The following is a 21,944-nucleotide window of genomic DNA, read 5'->3' as shown; positions in this document are numbered from 1 at the left end:
ACTTGAGTTGCGTCCCCACCTTGGGCACCTATATATAGAGCTAGGGGGGTAATCATTTCATAGATCACAGATCTCATCTGGCATTTGTACGGGTCTTCAGGTTTATGGTAGTCATGGATCGCCCCCTCTTCCTTAATCCAGCATTCGTGTTCTCTCTCTCTCTCTCTCTCTCTCTCTCTCTCTCCCCCCCCCCCCCCCCGCTTCCGCACACGTGCACTCTCATTGCAAGTTTGGATGTGAGCAAAAGCTGAGCACTCTAGTAGTGTGTGGTACTCACTCTCGAACTTGCAATGAGCATAATGTGTAGCATTGATTTCCTCTTTTCCATTGCCCCAATGCCCTGGCTCGCATCGAAGGGAGTCAGAGCTAAGCTGAATGGCTGCGATAGCTCGTATTGCCGACAAGGGGAGGCTCAAGCATATAAGGGTAAGTAAATCTTCTCTTTCCATGAAGAACATGATTTTGTAGTTGGGGGCAACATGGGTGGTGTGATGTATGAAGCGCGACCCACCCGATTCCTTCCAAGCTGTAATACATTGGCGTTATAGAAAAGCTTCATTCACTTGGGAGTCTATTGAGGCATCATGTAGCAAGTGTAATGCATCCACTTCTTTATGTCATGCATCCATCCTATGCTCAAGATCTTGCTTATGCGTCTTTTGAACTTTTTTGCTTGCTTCCCATGCAATTGTAGGAAGTTGATGTGAGGGGTTTTGGCGCATCTTTATCGTGTACACCACAACCCTTTCCATGCCTATAACCTCAATTTGGGGGGGGGGGGGGGGGGAGAGAGAGAGAGAGAGAAAGAAAGAAAGAAAGAAAGAAAGAAAGATTTTTAACGTCTATGTCAGGCCGAAATCGGCCTATGAAACAAATCAAATGTACATGGTGTGTATGTCATCCGTCTATCGGAAAGACAAATGAAACAAAACTGATACAAAACTGAACTGAATGTAGGTAGTGGAGTATCTGAGGAGGGATGGAGCTCTATCTCTAGGGGTATATGCATGTCTATATGCTCAAGATAGTACAATCATGAGAATGCATCAAGCTATCTAGCTCCATCCTGTACTAATGGGGGGATGTAAGATGTGGTACATGGGCGGGTCTGATGCCAAGGCTACCCGGATGAAAGCTGTCGTGTCGGCCCTCATCTGAGCCACTCGCTCCTCAGTGGCACGGCGCTCCCGGGCTCGGATCTCCTCGATCTGTCGGTGGTGGGGAGCTCGCGCCCCTGTAGCCTGTGACTCGTGGTCGTCGTCTAGCTCGGCTCACCTCCGCCTGTGGGAGTGTCACTCCCCTCTGAGTGTCTGGTGAGGGAGGGGCGGCAATCCTCTGAAAGAAGTCTGTGAGCTGCGACTGTCTCCCCTCTGTCTGTGTAGCTGTGTGTGGCTGTAGTAGTGTGTCCCGATGGCTCTGTATCTCTAGTAAGAAATGTCCGAGCTGTCTCTGATCTCGAGAGTCCATGATCTCTCGGAGAGTGGGCTGTCCTCTGAATAAGGCCTCATACCTGCCTCTGATCTCAGTGTATGCTCTGCATCTACATACAAAGTGCTCCTCACTCTGCATCTACAGAGAGAGAGAGAGAGAGAGAGAGAGAGAGAGAGAGAGAGAGAGAGAGAGAGAGAGAGAGAGAGAGAGAGAGAGAGAGAGAGAGAGAGAGAGAGAGAGAGAGAGATTGATGAGGCTATTCTACCCGATTGGCACGGCCTCATCGGGGGATAGACTCTTTTACCTTCTCATGACAGATGGTGGGTGTACTGCAATCCTCACTTTGATTGTTGCTCAACAGGGGACTGTCGTCTTCAGCATTGCGGAGGCTGGCCATCATGGATGTCACATGAGATTGGAGTTTCAGGGTGAGGTTTTACTTGATCAGTAGTTGACTGCCCAATGGCAGCCTGTTAGAGTGATAGGCTCTTTCCAGAGGAGGTCATGTGTTGACCCTGATTTCATTATCGAGAAGGCACCACTTTGGAGACTGTGGTTAGTTGGAGTGGGATCCCAATGAGTGGCAGTGGCCTTCATTGAGCGATGATGGGGCCCCTCTATCCTTTTTTGAGTACTCTGTCTTCCTTGGGAGGAGAGAGGGTGTGGTAGGATCAACGCATCCTACCAGCTTTCCAACGACAATTTTGATCATGCATCCGGACCCTCCGGATCAGCCGCAAGTTTTTTTTTTTTTTTTCATGTGGATGATAGTACATGCTGGATTGCCTATAGGCACTTGGTTGGCAGTCACTGGTCATGATCCGACTTGTCAGAGATGCAATTTGGAGCCTGAGTCCTTGAGGCACTGTTTTCGGGTTTGGCCGTATGCGCAATGAGTGTCGATGGCAGTTTGTTGTTTGTTGATTAGAGTGGGTATCTATGATGGGTTTGTGACGTGGGGGACTAGTTGCATGTCTTTTACAATTTTCGGAGACAGGGAATGGCCATTTTCAGGTCTTTGTTCCCCGTGCTCGTCCCAATTTCCCGTTTCAGATCCCTGTTCCGTGTTTCAAACGTGAGTATCTGAAACAGGGAATTGCATTTCATGCATGTTGCCGTTCCGCGTTCCTCGTTCCAATTTCCCATTCCGGGTAACTATGTTTAGGGCTTGCCGGTAGATCCGGTCTTCTTGCTTACTCCCTTACGATATAGACCAGGCGCTCTAGAGATGATCCAAGATGTAGGTCACGAGTTGGATTCGTGCCAGCGAAATGCAGTTTCACCACAATATGCAGCATCACGCTATGGACCATGTGGAAAGCTCGACTACGTCCACTGTTTTGACAGCTATTTGGATAGTCGCAGCTGGTGGGATTCTTTGACCGGCTTGTTCAGGGCAGCGGAGCAGCGTTGTTGCGTCTTTCTTCACACATGGGCAAAATCATGAGTTATTTTTCGTCGGGATCATGCCCACATCACGTGGCATTATGCATCCCCACAATGGTTCCTTTTACATTCATCATGCAAACCACCTTGATGTTTAGACAGTCTACAAATTGTTAGCCTACTTTTGTACTGCCAACGGGTGATAGGCCTCTGAGCATCTCCAGAGGTCTCTTATGCACATAGAATACAACACCTTTCCTCCCCGAGAGAGAGAGAGAGAGCGAGAGAGAGAGAGAGAGAGAGAGAGAGAGAGAGAGAGAGAGAGAGAGAGAGAGAGAGAGAGAGAGAGAGAGAGAGAGAGAGAGAGAGATGAATGAAATGTTATATTATAAATCTTCAGAAGGCCAAAATGACCTATAAGACCAAACTGATACAATCTTAGTGGATCTAATACAATGTCTTGGTGCAAAAATAAAATGAAAAAATTAAAATCTTAACTGCTAGATAGCAGCGAGCTGGAACTGTGCAGGATATGAGTAGGGGGGTGAAAGTAGTGACTGGGGGCTAATACAACACAATGTGGGTGTGCGTGTGGAAATGTAATGGGTGAGAGTTGATACAAGATGAGCAGGGTGTACAATTCTCAAAAGGGTTAAATCATAAGAGATCCATCATCGGTCGTTGGCGGATCTCATCAATCTCCTCCATGGTCAATAGTGTGACTGGGCATCGTGCATGTCGGCCCAAAGTGATCCGAATCCTTTGATGCAGCCTCTATCGATGCTGTGTAGTCCTCCGTAGTCGTGGACGTCTATATCTCCCTAGCTCGGTCGCTCAATTGATCAATGTGCCTCTGGTGTGAGGAGAATATGAGCTCTGCTGTGGTAGCTGCTCCTCTGGCTGCCAAATGTCCACTCTAAAGAAGTCTGTGATCTGTCTTTGAGACTGGCTAGCCTCTCCTCTCATCAGGCTCTCTCTGTCTGTGTCTGCGCAGCTTGAGCAAAAACAGACCCAGACATCTCTGGTCCTCATATCCCATGACTCTAGAGAGTGGTCCAAAGCCCTCTCTGACTAGGCAGTGAAAGCGGGCTCGTATCTCATAGTAAACTGGGCAGTGGCATGTGTAGTGCAACTCTGTCTCAGGCTCCATGTGACATAGGGGTCATGTCCCGGCCTCTGCTGCTACTCCGCGGTATCTACCAGTCTCGATCCGAAGCTGGTGTGAAGATATGCGTATCTGGCGAGGATAAAGCATAGGCATTTCCATTGTGATATGCCAGAGTTGATTGATTTAGATCAAAAAGTCGAGATTCGACGCCATTGTTTGCGTGTGTTTGATGAACGGTTTGGCGCTCCGTGACTTTGTTCATTTGCATCGCATGCACAGTTTGTTCGAAGGAATAGTATTTTTTCAGTCACTTTACATGGAATGAGTATGTTCATGTTTTTGTGTTGGAAGTGGTTTTAGGAATTTTCACCCTCGGAGATTCTTAAAGAAGGTAGACGCATGACTCTCGACGAAGTTGAAGCATTGAAGGAGCCACAAAAGACTTTGTGTCACTTCCGGTGCGACCCAAAGAAGCAAGCATTGCAAACCTTTATGAAGTTCAAGTATCGCACGACCCACACATCAAAGTGGGCTGGCGATGAGTCCTTTCCAGGATTCGGCAGTTGTTGGCGATCTCCCTCGACGCCATACAGTTCGGTACCAGTACCTCACTTTGAAAAGGAGGGGATGTCACATGACACATCCAACCCTATGTGTCCATGGACAAGCTACAACATGACCAGGGTTCAATTGAGTCAAGTCAGTCTAGAATAGGAAGTGATCTGATACTTTTGTGAGTTTGTTCGCAGACCGTGCATGTCCAGACACTTAGATTAGATGCGTATCCTCTGGTTGCATACAACATGCTCATCAAATTTCCATAAGAACCCATTAGGAGAATTTTCACAGTGCATAGACCTATTTTCCCTATTTTTGACATTTTTGACTTACCATTTTTAAGTGACTTTTGATGGACACTAGGTAGGGCAATTTTGCTAAGTTTGTATATATAGAAAGCTAGCGCTAGTACTTTCTGGCAGAAGAGGCAGCAGGAGCACTTGCTCAATAGGCAACTTCTCTGCAAGATCAACCCCCGCAACTGACCTAGCCTTTTCAGCCCAACTGAGAAGCTAGTGTTTTTGCAAGACAGATCAGCCCTGGCGTTTTGCACAGCAGATGAGCCCCGGCGACCCCAGAAGACAACAGATTCGCAGCGTTAGTAGATTTCCATCTCGCAGGTTGCAGAATTGAACCTAGCGTTTTTGGATTGCAATTCAGCTTTTAGCGTTTTGCAGTTCCATTGCGACAAGATCAACAAGTAGATCAGCATTTCCAGTTTTCAGCAGTCAGTTTCCGCAGTAGAACCCCCAAACCTCGCAGATCTCACCTTCCCGCAGCATATCCTCGCCGCACGGTCAAATCCCGCGAAGTTTGCAGATTCAGCCCGGAAAACGCAGATTTCAGCATCTGTGTTTTCAACGCGTCGTCGCCGCATCGTCGCCATTGACATCGTCACCGACATAGAGTCAGAATTCAGCAGATAAAGATTTGCAGATTTCAGCCATTAGCGTTTTCAGATTTCAGCCCGTCTCGTTGTTGTCCTTATCGTCGTCGACATCGTCGGCAAGTCCAAGCATTGTAGAAATCTGTGCAATCATAAGTAGACCGCTCTCGCCATAGAGAGTGAGGCCTTCGGAGGAGGGTTTGACAACATTCTGGTGTCGTATTCTTCTCTCTCTGTCACGTGACACATCCCAACCCTATGTGTCCGTGGACAAGCTACACCATAGCAGGGTTCCCGTCAGTTCAGTCAGTCTAGATTAGCAGTGATCTGGCACTTTTGTGAATCTATTCGTAGACCGTGCATGCCCAGTCACTTAGCATAGATGCATATCCTCCGGTTGCACACAGCATGATCATCGGAATTCCCATCAGAATCCATTAGCATCAGTTAGGGGAATTTTCCAGTGCATCTAGCCTATTTTCCTATTTATTGGTTATTTTCACTTATTATGTTTAAGTGATTTTCCAACAAAAGTAGGTAGGGCAATTTTGCTAAGTTAATATATAAGCAAACCCAAGTTAGCACTTTTTGGCAGAAGAGGCAGCAGGAGCTTCCCGCTCAACATGCAACTTCTCAGCAGTATCTCAGCACCTTGGCGTCTTTGGACTCCCAACCTCGCCATACCCCCACATCTCCCTAGCGTTTTCCTTCTCTAGCAGCAGAGCCATCACCTTGGTGTTTCCCCACATCAGCCTATCGCCCTCAAGCATCTCTGCTCAGCGTTTTGACATCAGAAACATCTCAGATTTGCTAGCGTTTTTGGTCTCCACAGCTAGCGTTTTGGCAAGAGAAAAGGCAGCCCCAGCGTTAGTGAATTTCAGCCCAAACCGCATCAGATCTGCAGCATTTCCATCCAGCGTTTTTGCTCAGCTTTAGGACCCCTTTCACACCAGCATTGTCAGCATGGATATGCCTGCATAACCAGCGTTTTTCCAGCCTGATACATCAGCCCTTGCAGCGTTTTCAGCAGGTGCAAATCTGCCCTAAAACACAGCCTAGTAGGTATAAGACTTCAACGTTTTACCATCAGTAGGACCCTCGACAAATCAGTCATTTTCAGCCATGAAACAGCAAGAAAACAGCCATTTCCAGCCACCGACAACCCCGAACTCAGCCATAGAAGATCACAGATTTCAGCCTAAGTCGTCGTCATCCCTGTCGTCGTCATCGGCATAGTCCCATTGCATCAGTCCATTGCATACGCATTGTACACCTTTGTGCAATCAAAGTAGACTACTCTCGCCGACGAGAGTGGGGCCTTCGGAGGAGGGTTTTACAACCTCTCGGGTGTCGTATCTCTTCTCTCTTCTTCTCTCAGTCTCATTCACTTGCACGCACATTATCCACTCACTTTGTTCGTGATCATAGCACTCTCCATAAAGACGGAAGGCTCTCTCCTTCCCTAAGAGCTAAAAGGAACCTTGAGCAAATAAAGATCACTAATCTTGAGAAAATACAACATTCATTCTGCTGCACCTAACATTGGTATCAGAGCTTTGGAAGTGTTCTGCATTACTCAAGGAAAGAACCACAAGAATTTTTTTTGGCTTGTTGCGGTCGCACGAACCCAAGTTCGCTTGGGCGTGTCGATTTCTAATCGTGTTTTGTTGAAGAGAAACAGGAATCCCAAGAAAGAAGGGCTTGTCCAGCCTCCCCTTGTGTCTCTTTTCACTCATTGAGAGCGGACCGTGCACTTAGCGGCCGGCCAATCGACGTGAGGTGGGAAAAAGCAACCTTGGTGTGAGCGCAAGGCCGCCAAGGGATGCGCCCGCAGAAAAGGGTAGAACTCGGGTGAAGAGAAGATCCTTCTCCAACGCGATTTGCAAGCGAAAGAAACCCTTAAGAACCTCAAGAACCCAAGACCCTCAAGAACCCAAGATTCTCACGAATCACGAACCCAAGATTCTCACTAATCAAGGACCTCAAGACCCTCAAGACCCTCAAGACCCAAGTTCCTCGCGAGCTTAAGAACCCAAGATCATAGTGCATGGTCGTCACCCGAAGCGGAATGGATACTTCGCATACAGGTGATGAGCAGGAGAGAGGCGACAAAGACTCGTCCCCACCGGGAGATGATTTCTTCAACCCTCCCCCTTCGCCATCTACGCCACCAAGTGCACCAGACTCTATGGAGGCAATGGTCAAGCAGATGATGGCCATGATGGATAGACAGAAAGACAAACGCCTTGCTTTAGAACACGAGCGTGACGCAAGAAAAGAAAGAAAAGAACTAAGGAAGGAGGAAGCGGCAGCAAGAAACGCGGCATTGGAGGCCGATCGTGCCGCTCATAGATTGGCTTTGGAGGCCGAGCGTGAAGCTCGACGAGAGCTACGCACTCAAGAATTGCTTGCCCAAGTCCTAGCCGCGAAGACTGAACCACCCAAAGATCGTGGGAGTTCGTCAAGTGGCGCAAGCCACGACGCGGATACCAACCATCCAGTCACAGAAAAGTTAAGTTTCAGTAAGTATGACGGTAAGATGGATGGTACTGTTATTCATTCTTGGTTGCATCAATTTAATGCTTATTTTGCGACAACTAAGAAAACAGGTAATAGCAAAGTTTTGACGGCTGCTATGTACCTTGCCGGTGATGCCATTAATTGGTACCAAGCATGGCAAGAGGCACAGCTAGCCGTACACCTAGAGGCAGCCGATGATTTCATGCCCCTCTCTTTTAGTTGGGCTGATTTCCAAGACAAGCTCAAGGCGCGGTTTATGCCACCTCAGTACCTTGCATGATTGAAGGACGATTGGCGCGCTCTCAAGCAAAATGGTATGCCGGTTATGTCTTTTTCTAATCGTGTTTTGCAGCTAGGTACTCAATTACGCAAATCGGATGCGAAGCGCAAGGAGGCATTTCTTTACGGATTGGACGAGTATATCAAGTATGATGTCGAGGTACTCGATCCAATCGATCTCAACAAGGCGGTAGCGATTGCTCTCGCACAGGAGATGAAGCACAACAAGGGAAAGCCTAAGGAGAACAAGACTTCCACAAGTACCTCGCAGACTTCTTAGAACCCTTAGAACGGTAAGAATGATAACTCTTCTAACAAATCTTCCAACAGTCTCTCATCAAAGATTTCTTCCAATGAATCTAAGGGTTTGGCTAACACAAGTGCTAAACCTAAGCTTACTCCGGATGAAAAGGTAGCACAAGGAATTGTAGGAGGATACATCAGGTCGGAAGAACAAAGCACTTATTCTAAGGAAGGTCGTTGTTTTCATTGTCACATTAAGGGTCACATAAAAAGAACATGTCCTAAGCTTGAATCGAATGAATCTAAAGAACCCACAGTACCCACTACATCTGTCAATGCAATGAATGATAACACGATTGTGCCCAAATTTTCTCAGGACCCTCCCATTGATGATTCTTTCATTAAATGTTATGGTCGTACGTCGGGCACCGTTTTGTCATATTGTTTGACCCTGGTAGTATGCATGATGTGATCAGTTCCTCTCTTGTTGAGAGATCCCGCTTCGAAGTTAGTCCGAGATCTCCTATCGAGGTCTCTGGCTTTCGTCCTGGTATGGACGCTCTCATCACAGAGGAGTGCCTTGATGTGTTGTTTGCAATTCAACAGACTGCCTTCACTAGAATATTTGTTGTTTCTCCTCTCTCAGGATGTGATATGATTTTGGGCATTCGATGGTTTCGTGATAATGACGCTCTCATGAAATTTGCGACTAACACTATAACTCTCAATGCCGACAGTGATTCTCCTATTATCATTCATGGAGAGGACATTGCTCCTTCTCCATCTCTCATTGCTAATATACAGGACAAGGTTGAAAGGATTCGGGATAAGGAGATTCTCTCAATCTCTTTTTCTCCACAGCATGACACACAGGATTTGCATGATTATGAGAAGCACGATGATTTGAAGGATAATGATTTGCATGATGATTTGGATGATAAAGACAAACATGATGATTTGCATGAAGATGATGTGATTGTTCACAAGGATGATGTGTTAGTGGATGCTTTTCCGAGCGAAGCTAACCTCGTTGTAGATTCGATCAATCACGAAGATCCGATCTTGGCTTTCGAGTCGCGGTCCAAAGAACCCCCACAGGACGATTCGATCATTCAGGATGAATCGATCTCAGCACCTTGGCGTCTTTGGACTCCCAACCTCGCCATACCCCCACATCTCCCTAGTGTTTTCCTTCTCTAGCAGCAGAGCCATCACCTTGGTGTTTCCCCACATCAGCCTATCGCCCTCAAGCATCTCTGCTCAGCGTTTTGACATCAGAAACATCTCAGATTTGCTAGCGTTTTTGGTCTCCACAGCTAGCGTTTTGGCAAGAGAAAAGGCAGCCCCAGCGTTAGTGAATTTCAGCCCAAACCGCATCAGATCTGCAGCATTTCCATCCAGCGTTTTTGCTCAGCTTTAGGACCCCTTTCACACCAGCGTTTTCAGCATGGATATGCCTACATAACCAGCGTTTTTCCAGCCTGATACATCAGCCCTTGCAGCGTTTTCAGCAGGTGCAAATCTGCCCTAAAACCCAGCCTAGTAGGTATAAGACTTCAACGTTTTACCATCAGTAGGACCCCCGACAAATCAGTCATTTTCAGCCATGAAACAGCAAGAAAACAGCCATTTCCAGCCACCGACAACCCCGAACTCAGCCATAGAAGATCACAGATTTCAGCCTAAGTCGTCGTCATCCCTGTCGTCGTCATCGGCATAGTCCCATTGCATCAGTCCATTGCATACGCATTGTACACCTTTGTGCAATCAAAGTAGACTACTCTCGCCGACGAAAGTGGGGCCTTCGGAGGAGGGTTTTACAACCTCTCGGGTGTTGTATCTCTTCTCTCTTCTTCTCTCAGTCTCATTCACTTGCACGCACAATATCCACTCACTTTGTTCGTGATCATAGCACTCTCCATAAAGACGGAAGGCTCTCTCCTTCCCTAAGAACTAAAAGGAACCTTGAGCAAATAAAGATCACTAATATTGAGAAAATACAACATTCATTCCGCTGCACCTAACACTCTCTATCTCTCAGTCTCAGTACCTTCATTCACAGTGTTCACCACTTTGTTTGTGTCCATTGCACTCTCTCACTAAAGGAACGGAAGGCTCTCCCTTTCGTAAGTAAAAGGAACCCTTGAGCACAGTTCGGAGCACTCATCTTGAGCAAAGTTCAACATTCACTTCTGCTCCACCTTACAGTAGAAATAATGGCAGGAGTGCTCATGAAACAGTCGCCATGCCTCACTTGAGTCCCGGCTCAAGAATAGTTGAGATAGATCCTGCTCTAGTTGAGCCAAAAATGTCCTCTTCTTCCGCCGTACTAGGCGTCGGAAGGCAAACTGTAACTGTCTATGAGTGATGTCCCCCAAGAGCACCTTTCTCTGAAGCCGGGCTCTCGTCTCGTGGCACTCTTCATCATACCAACCGTTTTGGGGCATGCTTCGAGAACGTCGTCTCTGCTGAGGCTGGGTGTGTGGGTATGCCTCTGTTGCTGCATCATGCAATGTTTGTGTCAGTATAGTAGTAAGCGTCGTCAGAGGTCGCCTTGGCTGCTCAGTGCACATGCGTCTATAGATCCCATCTATGTAGACAGAGTCCGTCTCCCATGTAAAGTGTAGCGAGTAGGGGCTGCTATCTGTGATATGTGTGCTACTCTAAACTGGAAAGAGATGGTCATCGACACAAGGGCATGATCTACTGCCACACCAACAGGTCTAGGTCCAACCGTGAGGTCCTGGATACTAGAGATAAAGCTTGGCTGTGCCATGACATAATCCACTGTGCTGGTTCCATGTCTGTGTGGAAAGCATGTTAAACTTCCCGGACCAGGAAATCTCTGTAGGCCATTCAAAATGGCCAATCCATGTGCAATCCCCATATCTATCAAGTGCCGTCCATACTCAGTACGCTCTACATCTTGTGATATTCTAGATAGGCCCTTCTCTGCAACATCCAGCTCCCTCAACATCTCCTCTGAAGTATCATAAAATACTCTTTGGTGATGGGCAGTCCTAGCATTGAAGTCCCCAGGATGATGATGTCACCATCCCTAGAGAACTCCCATATGTCATCATCCAGAATAGAAAAGGGGGACTGTCCTCTAGGTGGTGCATATACTGACGTACTCGGAGGAAAGTAGCAAATAGCAATGTAGAGGTATTTGCCTGTCTCTCCCCTCAGTCTCACCCATATGTACCTAGCCTGCTAATCCGTGCAGGCTATATGTATCAATGGCTGCAACTCCTCCTTGAATAAGACTGCCACTCCCCTGAGCCTCGTCCTTTGTGCTCTGATCGAGTTTCCTATCTGCAAGCTGTCTCCCATTTGTATCCGCTGACATGTGGCATAGACTGCGCGATGTGTCTCAGAATAGAAGATGATATCCTCTCAGTGAAACTATCCTCAAAAGCACCCACATCAAGGCGTAGAGATCCATTACAATTCCAAGTAGCTACTTTGAGTGTGGTCCCTGAGAGAGAGAGAGAGAGAGAGAGAGAGAGAGAGAGAGAGAGAGAGAGAGAGAGAGAGAGAGAGATGAAATGTTATATTAACGTCTTCAAAAGGCCAAATTGACCTATGAGACCAAAAAGTTACAATTGGTGAATTTGATACAATGTTTGAGTACGGAAATTACAAAGTTACAAAGAACTAACACTAAAACAATAAGGAGAAAGGAAATTGGGGGAGGGGGGGGTGGGGGGGGTTTGGTGGGTTCATATGAAATCTTTCATCGGTCGCTGTCGGATCTCATCGACCTCCTCCATGGTCAGTACTCTGGTTGGGCGTCTTGCATGTCGAGCTAGAGTGATTGTATCTTCTGTTGCAGCCTTCGTCGGTAGTGGGAGACCCCCCGAGGTCGTGGACGTCTGGATCTGCGAAGCTCCGTAGTTCGATCAAGCATTGTACCTCTAGTATGAGTAGGCTCTGAGATTTGCTGTAATGAGTGCTCCGTTGGCTCTTCTGAGAGAGAGAGAGAGAGAGAGAGAGAGAGAGAGAGAGAGAGAGAGAGAGAGAGAGAGAGAGAGAGAGAGAGAGAGAGAGAGAGAGAGAGAGAGAGAGATGAAATGAAATGAAATGTTATATTAACGTCTTCAAAAGGCCAAAGTGACCTATGAGAGAGAGAGAGAGAGAGAGAGAGAGAGAGAGAGAGAGAGAGAGAGAGAGAGAGATGATGAAATGAAATGAAATGTTATATTAACGTCTTCAAAAGGCCAAAGTGACCTATGAGAGAGAGAGAGAGAGAGAGAGAGAGAGAGAGAGAGAGAGAGAGAGAGAGAGAGAGAGAGAGAGAGAGATGAAATGAAATGTTATATTAACGTCTTCAAAAGGCCAAAGTGACCTATGAGACCAGAAAGTTACAATGTGGTGGATCTGATACAAAGTCAGAGTCAGAGTAACAAGATGACAACAATGACAAAAATGAAATGAAATGACAAATGTCATAATAAAATACTATGGAATCCTAAACTACTAGGTGTGAACAGCAACTAGCTGGGATACTAGATCACAAGAGATCCAGCATCGGTCGCTGGTGGATCTCATCATCTCCTCCATGGTCAGTAGTCTGACCGGGCGTTGAGAGAGAGAGAGAGAGAGAGAGAGAGAGAGAGAGAGAGAGAGAGAGAGAGAGATGAAATGAAATGTTATATTAACGTCTTCAAAAGGCCAAAGTGACCTATGAGACCAGAAAGTTACAATGTGGTGGATCTGATACAAAGTCAGAGTCAGAGTAACAAGATGACAACAATGACAAAAATGAAATGAAATGACAAATGTCATAATAAAATACTATGGAATCCTAAACTACTAGGTGTGAACAACAACTAGCTGGGATACTAGATCACAAGAGATCCAGCATCGGTCGCTGGTGGATCTCATCAATCTCCTCCATGGTCAGAAGTCTGACCGGGCGTTGTGCATGTCGAGCCAAAGTGATCCGAATCCTCTGATGTAGCCTCCGTCGATGCTGTGTAGTCCTCCGTAGTCGTGGGCGTCTGGATTTTCCCAGCTCAGTCGCTCGGTCGATCAGTGTGCCTCTGGTGTGAGACGACGAGCTCTGCTGTGATAGTAACTCCTCCGGGTGTCTAGTGGCAACTCTAAAGAAATCTGTGATCTGTCTCTGGGACTGGCTAGCCTCTCCTCTCATCAGGCTCTCTCTGTGTCTGCGTAGCTTGAGCAAAAACAAACCCAAGCATCTCTGATCCTCGTACTGCATGACTCTGGAGAATGGTCCAAAGCCCTCTCTGAACAAGCAATGGAAGCAGCCTCGTATCTCATAGTAGACGGGGCAGTGGCATGTGTACTGCAACTCTGTGTCAGGCTCGATGTCACACAGGGGGCATGTCCTGGCCTTTGCTGGTACTCCGCTGTATCTCCCAGTCTCGATCCGCAGCTAGTGTGAAGATGTACGTATCTGGCTGATAGCACATTGTATCCCATGAGACAAGTGGGTGTCCATGTATCGGGGCCTCGTCACAAAACCATCAACCGTAAGCTGGAGGAGATGCTCTCTGTAGAAAGCCATCTTCGTGCCCAGCTCCTGTGCTGGCTGTATCCATGTCCTGGTGTCTAGCTGAGTCAAGTCCTGGCGGATGAGCCTGGTGATCTCGGACTGTGTAAGAGTCAGAGAGGGTGCATCCAGTGAGTACTGCAAGGGAGGCAATCTGTCTATGCTGAACCCATGCGCCTGAAACCATGATGCCATCTCCCCATACCAGCATGCTGTAAGGGAGGCAATCTGTCTATGCTGAACCCATGCGCCTGAAACCATGATGCCATCTCCCCATACCAGCATGCTGTATCTCCCTGCATGGCTAACTGTCGAGAGGACTCAAGTGCAAGGCGGGCATATCTGTCTCTGCGAAGTTCGCACATGCGGTGTATGAAGGAGACCGATCTGGTGAGCGCCTCAACCACTAGTGGGGGGGCAGCTAGCTCTGCTCGAACAATAGCACGTGGTACTGAGGCCTTGGCTCTAATGAGCCGCGAGGTCATAGAGACCAGAGGCTTCTCCATGTCCCCCCATCCATCACTGCGGCCTGTCCTCCCGTGATGATCTAATGAAGGTCCCCAGATCTCAGCTCCATAAAGCAATGCAGAAGCCACCAGAGTGTCAAAGAGCCAGAGCTTCGTCCTAGGCTCCTGAAACTGAACCTGTGAACACATCCTTTCCAATCTACCCAATGCTGCATGGGCTCTGGTAAGTGTAGTCTCTGCTGCCCTCCTCAATGAAAATGCTGGCCCACTAAAAACCACTCCAAGGTAAGCGTATGCATCTGTATACTCCACAGTCTCCTGGCCGTATGTGAATGCTGGCGCTGACCTCCTGATCCATTGTGGGGTGGTATTAAATACCATGACCTTGGTTTTACCAAGGTTGACGGACAAACCACTTTCCTGAGCAAACCTATTCAAAGCATCCAAGTGACGTTGTATCCCCTCCGGAGAGTCGGAGATCAACACAATATCATCAGCATATAACAATATATCACCATCTCTCTCAATGTAGTCAGAAACCTCATCCGCATACATACCAAATAGAGTAGGAGAGAGCGGGCAGCCTTGCTTCACCCCAATAGTGGAGTAAACCGGTGTGGATAGACCCTCTAGGGTGCGTACATGCCCTACTATTGACCTGTATAATGCCATGACCCCCCAAATGAGCTTTGTGGGTACTCCCATCTGCTGTATTCTGCGCATCAATCTAACTCTGGGCACTGTGTTAAATGCTTTGCGGAAATCCACAAAGCTACAATAGATCCGTCTCCCACGCGATCTGCCCTCCTCAATGATGGCTCTGAGTGTCAACATATGGTCAAGAGTAGAAAAACCCCTTCTGAACCCTGCCTGCCCGGCTACGCGTATCCCCTCCCTCTCTACCCATCTACTCAGCTACTGCTCAAGAATAGATGCGTACAACCGTGCCAATGTGTGTCCAATCATGATAGTACGATAATTCCCAGGCTCCATAGGGTCTCCCAACTTGAAGATAGGTACAATAGTAGATAGGCTCCAAGTATCAGGCAAGCCCTCACACATGGCACGGTTAAACATCACTGCTAGAAGCTCTGCTAGTAGATCTCTGGCATGCGTGAAATGCTCAGCTACTAAACCATGATGATCTTATGCTCTCCCAGTCCTCATCCTGTCAATGGCCTTCCTCACCATCTCCGCGGTGAAAAAAGCACATGTGTGTGGGCATGGATCGGGAGGGTCGGGAAGGGGGGGCTGCTCAGGAAGTGTGTACAGAGATGATGCGTACTGGCCCCAGTCCTCTGTAGAAGTGATGGCCGGGGGGGGGGGGGGGGGGGGGGGGGGGGAGAGTGCTCCTGAAAGAGCCGCCATGCCTCACGTGAGTCCTGACTCAAGAACAATTGATATAGATCCCGCTCTAGCCGAGCCAAAAATGCCCTCTTCTTCCGCTGCACTAGGCGTCGGAAGTCAATCTGTGACTGTCTGTGAGTGATGTCCCCCAAAAGCACCTCCCTCTGAAGTCTAGCTCTAGTGTCCCGACATTCCTCATCATACCAACTGTTCTGGGGCATGCTCCCCGAACGGCGTCTCTGCTTAGGCTGGGTATGTGGGTATGCCTCTGCTGCTGTATCATGTAGTGTCTGTGTCAATATAGTAGTAAGCTCCTCCAGAGGTCGCCCTGGCTTCTCTGTGCATAGGCGTCTGTAGATCCCATCTATGTATACAGAGTCTGTCTCCCGCGTGAAGGTGCAGCGAGTAGGGGCTGCTGTCCGTAGCCTGTGTGCTACACTAAACTGAAAAGAGATGGTCATTGACACAAGAGCATGATCCACTGCCACACCAACAGGTCTGGGTCCAACTGTGAGATCCTGGATACTAGAGATGAGGCTCGGCTGTGCCATGACATAATCCACTGTGCTGGCTCCATGTCTGTGTGGAAAGCATGTAAAACCCTCTGAGGCGGGAAATCTCTGTAGGCCATTCAAGATGGCCAATCCATGTGCAGTCCCCATGTCTATCAAGTGTCGTCCATACTCAGTGTGTTCTCCATCTTGTGATAGTCTGGATAGGCCTGTCTCTGCAGCATCCAGCTCTCTCAGCATCTCCTCAGAAGTATCATAAAATATTGTCTGATGATGGGCAGTCCTAGCATTGAAATCCCCTAGAATGATGATGTCACCATCTCTAGAGAACTCCCATATGTCATTATCCAAAATAGAGAAAGGGGACTGTCCTCTGGGTGGTGCATACATTGACGTGCTCGGGGGAAAGTAGCAAATAGCAATGTAAAGATATCTGTCTGTCTCTGCTCTCAGTCTCACCCACATGTACCTAGCTTGCTCATCTCTGTGGGCTATATGTATCAATGGCTGCAACTCCTCCCTGAATAACACTGCCACTCCTCCTGATCCCCACCCTCTGCGCTCTGATCGTGTCTCCTGTCTATAGGCAGTCTTCCATCTATATCCACTAATGTGAGGCATAGATGATTGCCCATGGGCCTGATGTGTCTCAGAGTAGAAGACGATGTCTCTTCCCCTGAAACTATCCTCAAAGGCGCCCACATCAAGTGGCATAGATCCATTACAATTCCACGTGGCAACTTTGAGGGTAGTCCCACGGGTCTCGCACCGTCATGTGGAGCGCCGCTCTACAATCACAACCCGGCCATCTTTGTAGGAGAGAGAGAGAGAGAGAGAGAGAGAGAGAGAGAGAGAGAGAGAGAGAGAGAGAGAGAGAGAGAGAGAGAGAGAGAGAGAGAGAGAGAGAGCTATCAGCTGTGAAGGAAGATGCATGATGAAGAAAAAGGCACTCACTTGGGAAGTGAGAAGCATAATGAAGCAAATGCACTCGCATTGTTAAAAAGGGTGTTTCTAATTTCACTAAATTTGTGCTGTAGGAAAGCATTACAAAATTACGTAGCGTGCACTCTTCTTAAATCATTATTACACTAAATGCTGCATGCTATCTGTGTGCATTTCTCGAGTTGACTACAAGTAAACCATTGTTGGACAGTCTCATTGCATGCTCAAAGTTTTCCCTTTCTTTGCAGGCTGCAGCTTCCATGAATGTGTGCACAGGTTATTTTAGTGATCCTGATGGTTTGGAGGGTTTGGCTCACTTTCTGGGTTAGTTCATTGGAATTCGTTTTTGGTTAGGCCAACGTTTCCTATTCTGTACATGTTAATGTTTTGTGTGTAAGATGCCATCTTCAATTAATCCAATGACTACCATGACTCTATACCTTACACTTGCCTTTCGAGGCGAATCTGGGCTTTTCTACAATTCATCCTGATAGATATGTTGTATGCTGCTGTATTACATATGTTTATTCTTGATGAAATGCAAAAAGAGTTTTATGGTGCTATGTTATTTATGTTCATTCTTGATGATATGCAAAAAGATGGTCCTTTTGACTAGATCTAAGGGTCTTTGAATTAAGATGAAGTGTTTAATTTCCTTTTGGATTATTTAACCGCCCCCCCCCCCCCCCCCCCCCCCCCCCCCCCCCCCCCCCCCCCCCCCCCCCCCCCCCCCCCCGCGCGGCAAGATAAGCTTAGTATAACTTTTGGCAGGATTGATTTTTGTTATTTGATTGAATCTGTGAGATGGATTCAGCAGCATTGTGTCTCTATGTGATTGAGTTTGTGAGATGGATTCCGTAGCATCGTGTCTCTATTTGCACTGATGTGTCGGACATCTATTTGACATGATGTAATGGCTAGTAGATACATCTTGATATAATGAGAAATAGTTGGACATGGATGGAGGATTTGATGTAATATGGCGATCCTGCATTTTTCATGCTCCATGGTGTGCATGCCATGTGTGAGTTTACTGTTTGTTATGCATGGTGTGAGTGTTGGTCCACATGGAGATGGGATGCTTGGCTTTATGGCAGGGATGTATGGCATATTGCATGCAATGCAGGGATACCCTCATGGCTTCCACCGAGGTGGGATTGGTGGCATGTATGGAGGAGGGATGCTGCCAACTTTCAACATAACTTTTGGCATTCAGGGAAACACACTTCTATGACCTAATGCTGATGATTAGCCGACTCCGATGGAGGGCCAAAATGATTACAGAAAGGTGGCCTCAGAATGTTAAGTTTGATGCTTTTATTGAGCCCTCGAGATGAGAAAAAGGCGCTTACTTTTATCAACTAGTTTGGTACTACTTTCTAAAGGGGGGCAACTTCATTTAGGCCTCGAAGTCACAAAAGCATCTTCCTTCTCAAAGGGAGTGCTTTATAGTAGTAGTCGACCCTGTTTCTTTATGAATAGACACCTGTTGCTTCATGAATAGACACCAAAGACTTGGGTGGGATTCTAACAGTTATTTGTTTTCCTATAAATGATACTAGCATATGAGGCAGATATTGCGACTCGAGAAGAAAGACACCCTTCAGTCTTACAACAAAAAGTTTTGGGACGCTTTTCTTCTGGAGGCTTCTTTTCGGATGATCGAGATTGATGAGCAGATAGAGAGGTATTGTTGGGGGTTGCCTCTTGAGGTCAAGAGGTATTGCCTAAAACAAATAGCTCTCAACATACAGAATGAACAATAAGATGGAAGTCATAGGACAAGGGCGAGAAGAAAGATGAGAAGAATATGAAGAGGTTCATCAATAGAGATTTCAAATAGAGGTGTACTAGATCCTAGATTTCAGCAGAGTTGAAGTTGCAATTGTTCAAACATGGCAATGTTACATGTGTGGGATACATGGCCATGTTTCCGCACAATTTCTAATAAAGGAGGAAAATAAGACATCAAAAGTTGCGGAAGAAGGAAGGGTAGGAAAACAAAGACCAATCAAGTCTTGTGTCCGATCTTTTAGGGATGCAGGAGGATGATGAGTTTATAGAGCTCTGTAGCGTGTGGGGCAAAGTGAGGGATGAAGAGGCCTTGAATTTTTGTCGATGACGTCAAAGCCTACTTTAGTCTCCAGAGATGGCGGAAAAGTTGGAAGTGAAGCCTTGGCAGTACTAGAGCATGAGGTAGTGAGGCGGTCTGGGGCAGGCAACAAGAGTAGCGACCTCTAAACACTTCTCAAGGCTCCTGCTCCCGTGCTGCTCAATTGGGGCTGGGGTAAACACAAACCACAACCAAACCCAAACAAGAAAAGGGGAACCACCTAGTTATGGATGCAAACTAGGAGGCAACAAAGGTTTTTCATGACCAAGAAGAGGCACAATAAATGACACTCAAGCAATCTCATAGAAAGACATACTTCAAGTGGAGCAAGAATGATGTAGAGCAAAGAGAGAGAGAGAGAGAGAGAGAGAGAGAGAGAGAGAGAGAGAGAGAGAGAGAGGAATGGAGTTTGTGCAATATCTGATTAGTAACTTACAAAGCGACGCTGTTTGTTATGATGCTATCACGGAGCTTGCATAAAACTAAACCAACGCTTAGTGAATGTTAAACATTGGCATCACACACACCTTGTCTTAGGGTTGTGAAACACCTCTCACCACATTATCCTCTTACAATGGATAAGAATTAGGCAATGAAACGCACTAATATGCTTTCTCAATAAGCTTAATCGACAAATTTGTAAGTTACAAATTACCTTGAATTCGCCAAAGCACGTTGCACAAGTGGAAGGACGAAGATTCGGAGCCAAAACACGCTTTTGAAGCACCAAAACCTCAACTTGTTGATAATGGAAGAGCATGTACAATAGTGGTTTTGAGATGTGACTCACACACTCTCTCACTTGCAATGTGTAACATCAAAGCTTCTCTCGCACCAAGTGTGAAGCTCACAAAGTGGTGACTACACCTACTCACGCATATAATGTTGGGGTGCTATGTGAGAGATTAGAGATGATTTACAAGAAGGATAGGGGCCTATTTATAGGTTGAAGACTCCTCATAAAGGTTATTAATGATCCTATTTTTTCTTTTCCAAGAAAAAGATCCTTCCATTAGTTAATAAAACTGCCCATAGGGCTATAAACCACCTCTACTAGAGAGGGCTACATCAAAAGCATGGGGAGACTCTCCCATTGAGTAAACAAAATATGTACAATGGGGCTTATCACAAAATGGGAGGAGGAAAGAGCCACACAGGTGGCCATTAGTGCCATCTGGGCGCACCCTGGACCATGATGAAGAAAGGCCCTGGGCACCAGGGTCGTAGGAAAGCCTCTTTGCGCTCCTGCATGCGATCGGAGCTGCCCTAAAGTCTCTTGAACTAACCTTTGAGAGTATGAATCAGCTCCAACCAAAAGTCACGAAAAGTCTCTGTCAGTGGGATAGGGCCTCGAAGATGCGGAAGCAACGGACCCGCCGAATGAACCAGAGTGTCAGGCCACAGACGAGCTCCCAACACACCTCTCTCTCATTGCACCACTCCTGGGGGGTAAGCTCTATGGCAGGTTGAAGTGTAGATTGACTCCCCTGGATCACTATCATCTTGTTGGTGGAGGCTAGCTCAAAATGGAGCGCAGGGCCCGTGAGGGTGGACCAGGCTACAACACCCCAAGTGTACTATCGCGTTGTGGAAAGAGCTGGCATCGGTTGAAGTACCTGAAGCCAAACCTACTCTGCCATGGGGCAGTTCCACAGACAGTGACACTGACTCTCCGAAGGATGGTCGTAAGATACACAGGCTGCCGACAAGCCACTATGTACTAGCCAGCTTTCCACTGCTGTAGCTCTGTGTGCAACTAGCCACTGGAACAAAGTAACTCGCCTCGACTGTCTGGAGTCCCACAACCGCTCCCAAAAAGATGAAAAGAAATCAGCTGTGAGACCCTCTTCCTGCCAATGAAGTGCTGCAGCAGGACAAGCCTCTCTCTGTGCTACCAATATGTGTCACCCCAGTCGAATACTGAAAGAAGGGGATCCTAGGGTGATCGGTTGAAGAGAAGGGGTCTCCAGGTGTCACGTGACACATCCAACCCTATGTGTCCGTGGACAAGCTACAACATGATCAGGGTTCAGTCAGTCCAGTCAGTCTAGATTAGAAGTGATCTGGCACTTTTTGTGAGTCTATTCGTAGACCGTGCATGCCCAATCACTTAGTGTAGATGCATATCCTCTGGTTGCACACAGCATGATCATCAGTATTCCCACCAGAATCCATCAGATTCCATCAGGGGAATTTTCCAGCGCATTTAGGCTATTTTTCCTATTTTTGACATTTTTCACTTATTAATTTAAGTGACTTTCCAACAAAAGTAGGTAGGGCAATTTTGCTAGGAAAATATATAAGCAAATCAAAGCTAGCATTCTTGGGCAGATGAGCAAGGAGCACAGGCAGCAGGTACCCCTTCTCTCTCAGCAAGAACCCCTGGAGCACCATCAACCTTGGCATTTTCCCTCTCCCATTAGCCTAGCGTTTTTGGTCTTCATCAGCACCTCCCCCTAGCCTTGGCGATTTCAGCCCTGTTCATTTCTGCCTGTGTAGGAGTGTTTCTTCGAAGCACTCGAAAAATTTCAGCAAAATCTCGATCAGTCAAGTATTCATTTTTAAAACAATCAGGAATATCAAATGTAACTATAGAAATTGCCATATTCGTAGCTTGAGGCATTCGACTAAATG

The 21,944-nt window shown here is 47.1% G+C and overlaps 1 protein-coding gene across 1 annotated transcript in view; it reads left to right on the top strand.

Annotated features, from left to right (window-relative positions):
- Positions 1 to 21,944, top strand: part of LOC147430469 (insulin-degrading enzyme-like 1, peroxisomal) — a 211,002-nt gene that overhangs the window by 10,489 nt on the left and 178,569 nt on the right. Inside the window, exon 2 of the mRNA XM_086493095.1 lies at positions 17,446 to 17,521. Coding sequence (XP_086349221.1) covers positions 17,446 to 17,521 — 76 coding nt within the window. The remainder of the gene's footprint in view (positions 1 to 17,445; positions 17,522 to 21,944) is intronic.

This window comes from Adiantum capillus-veneris, chromosome 21 (genome assembly GCF_014529385.1).
Source record: "Adiantum capillus-veneris isolate H3 chromosome 21, ASM1452938v2, whole genome shotgun sequence".
In the NCBI taxonomy this organism is placed as follows: domain Eukaryota; kingdom Viridiplantae; phylum Streptophyta; class Polypodiopsida; order Polypodiales; family Pteridaceae; genus Adiantum; species Adiantum capillus-veneris.
The sequence above is the reverse complement of the archived record's forward strand: the minus strand, read 5'-3'. Positions and strand labels throughout refer to the sequence as shown.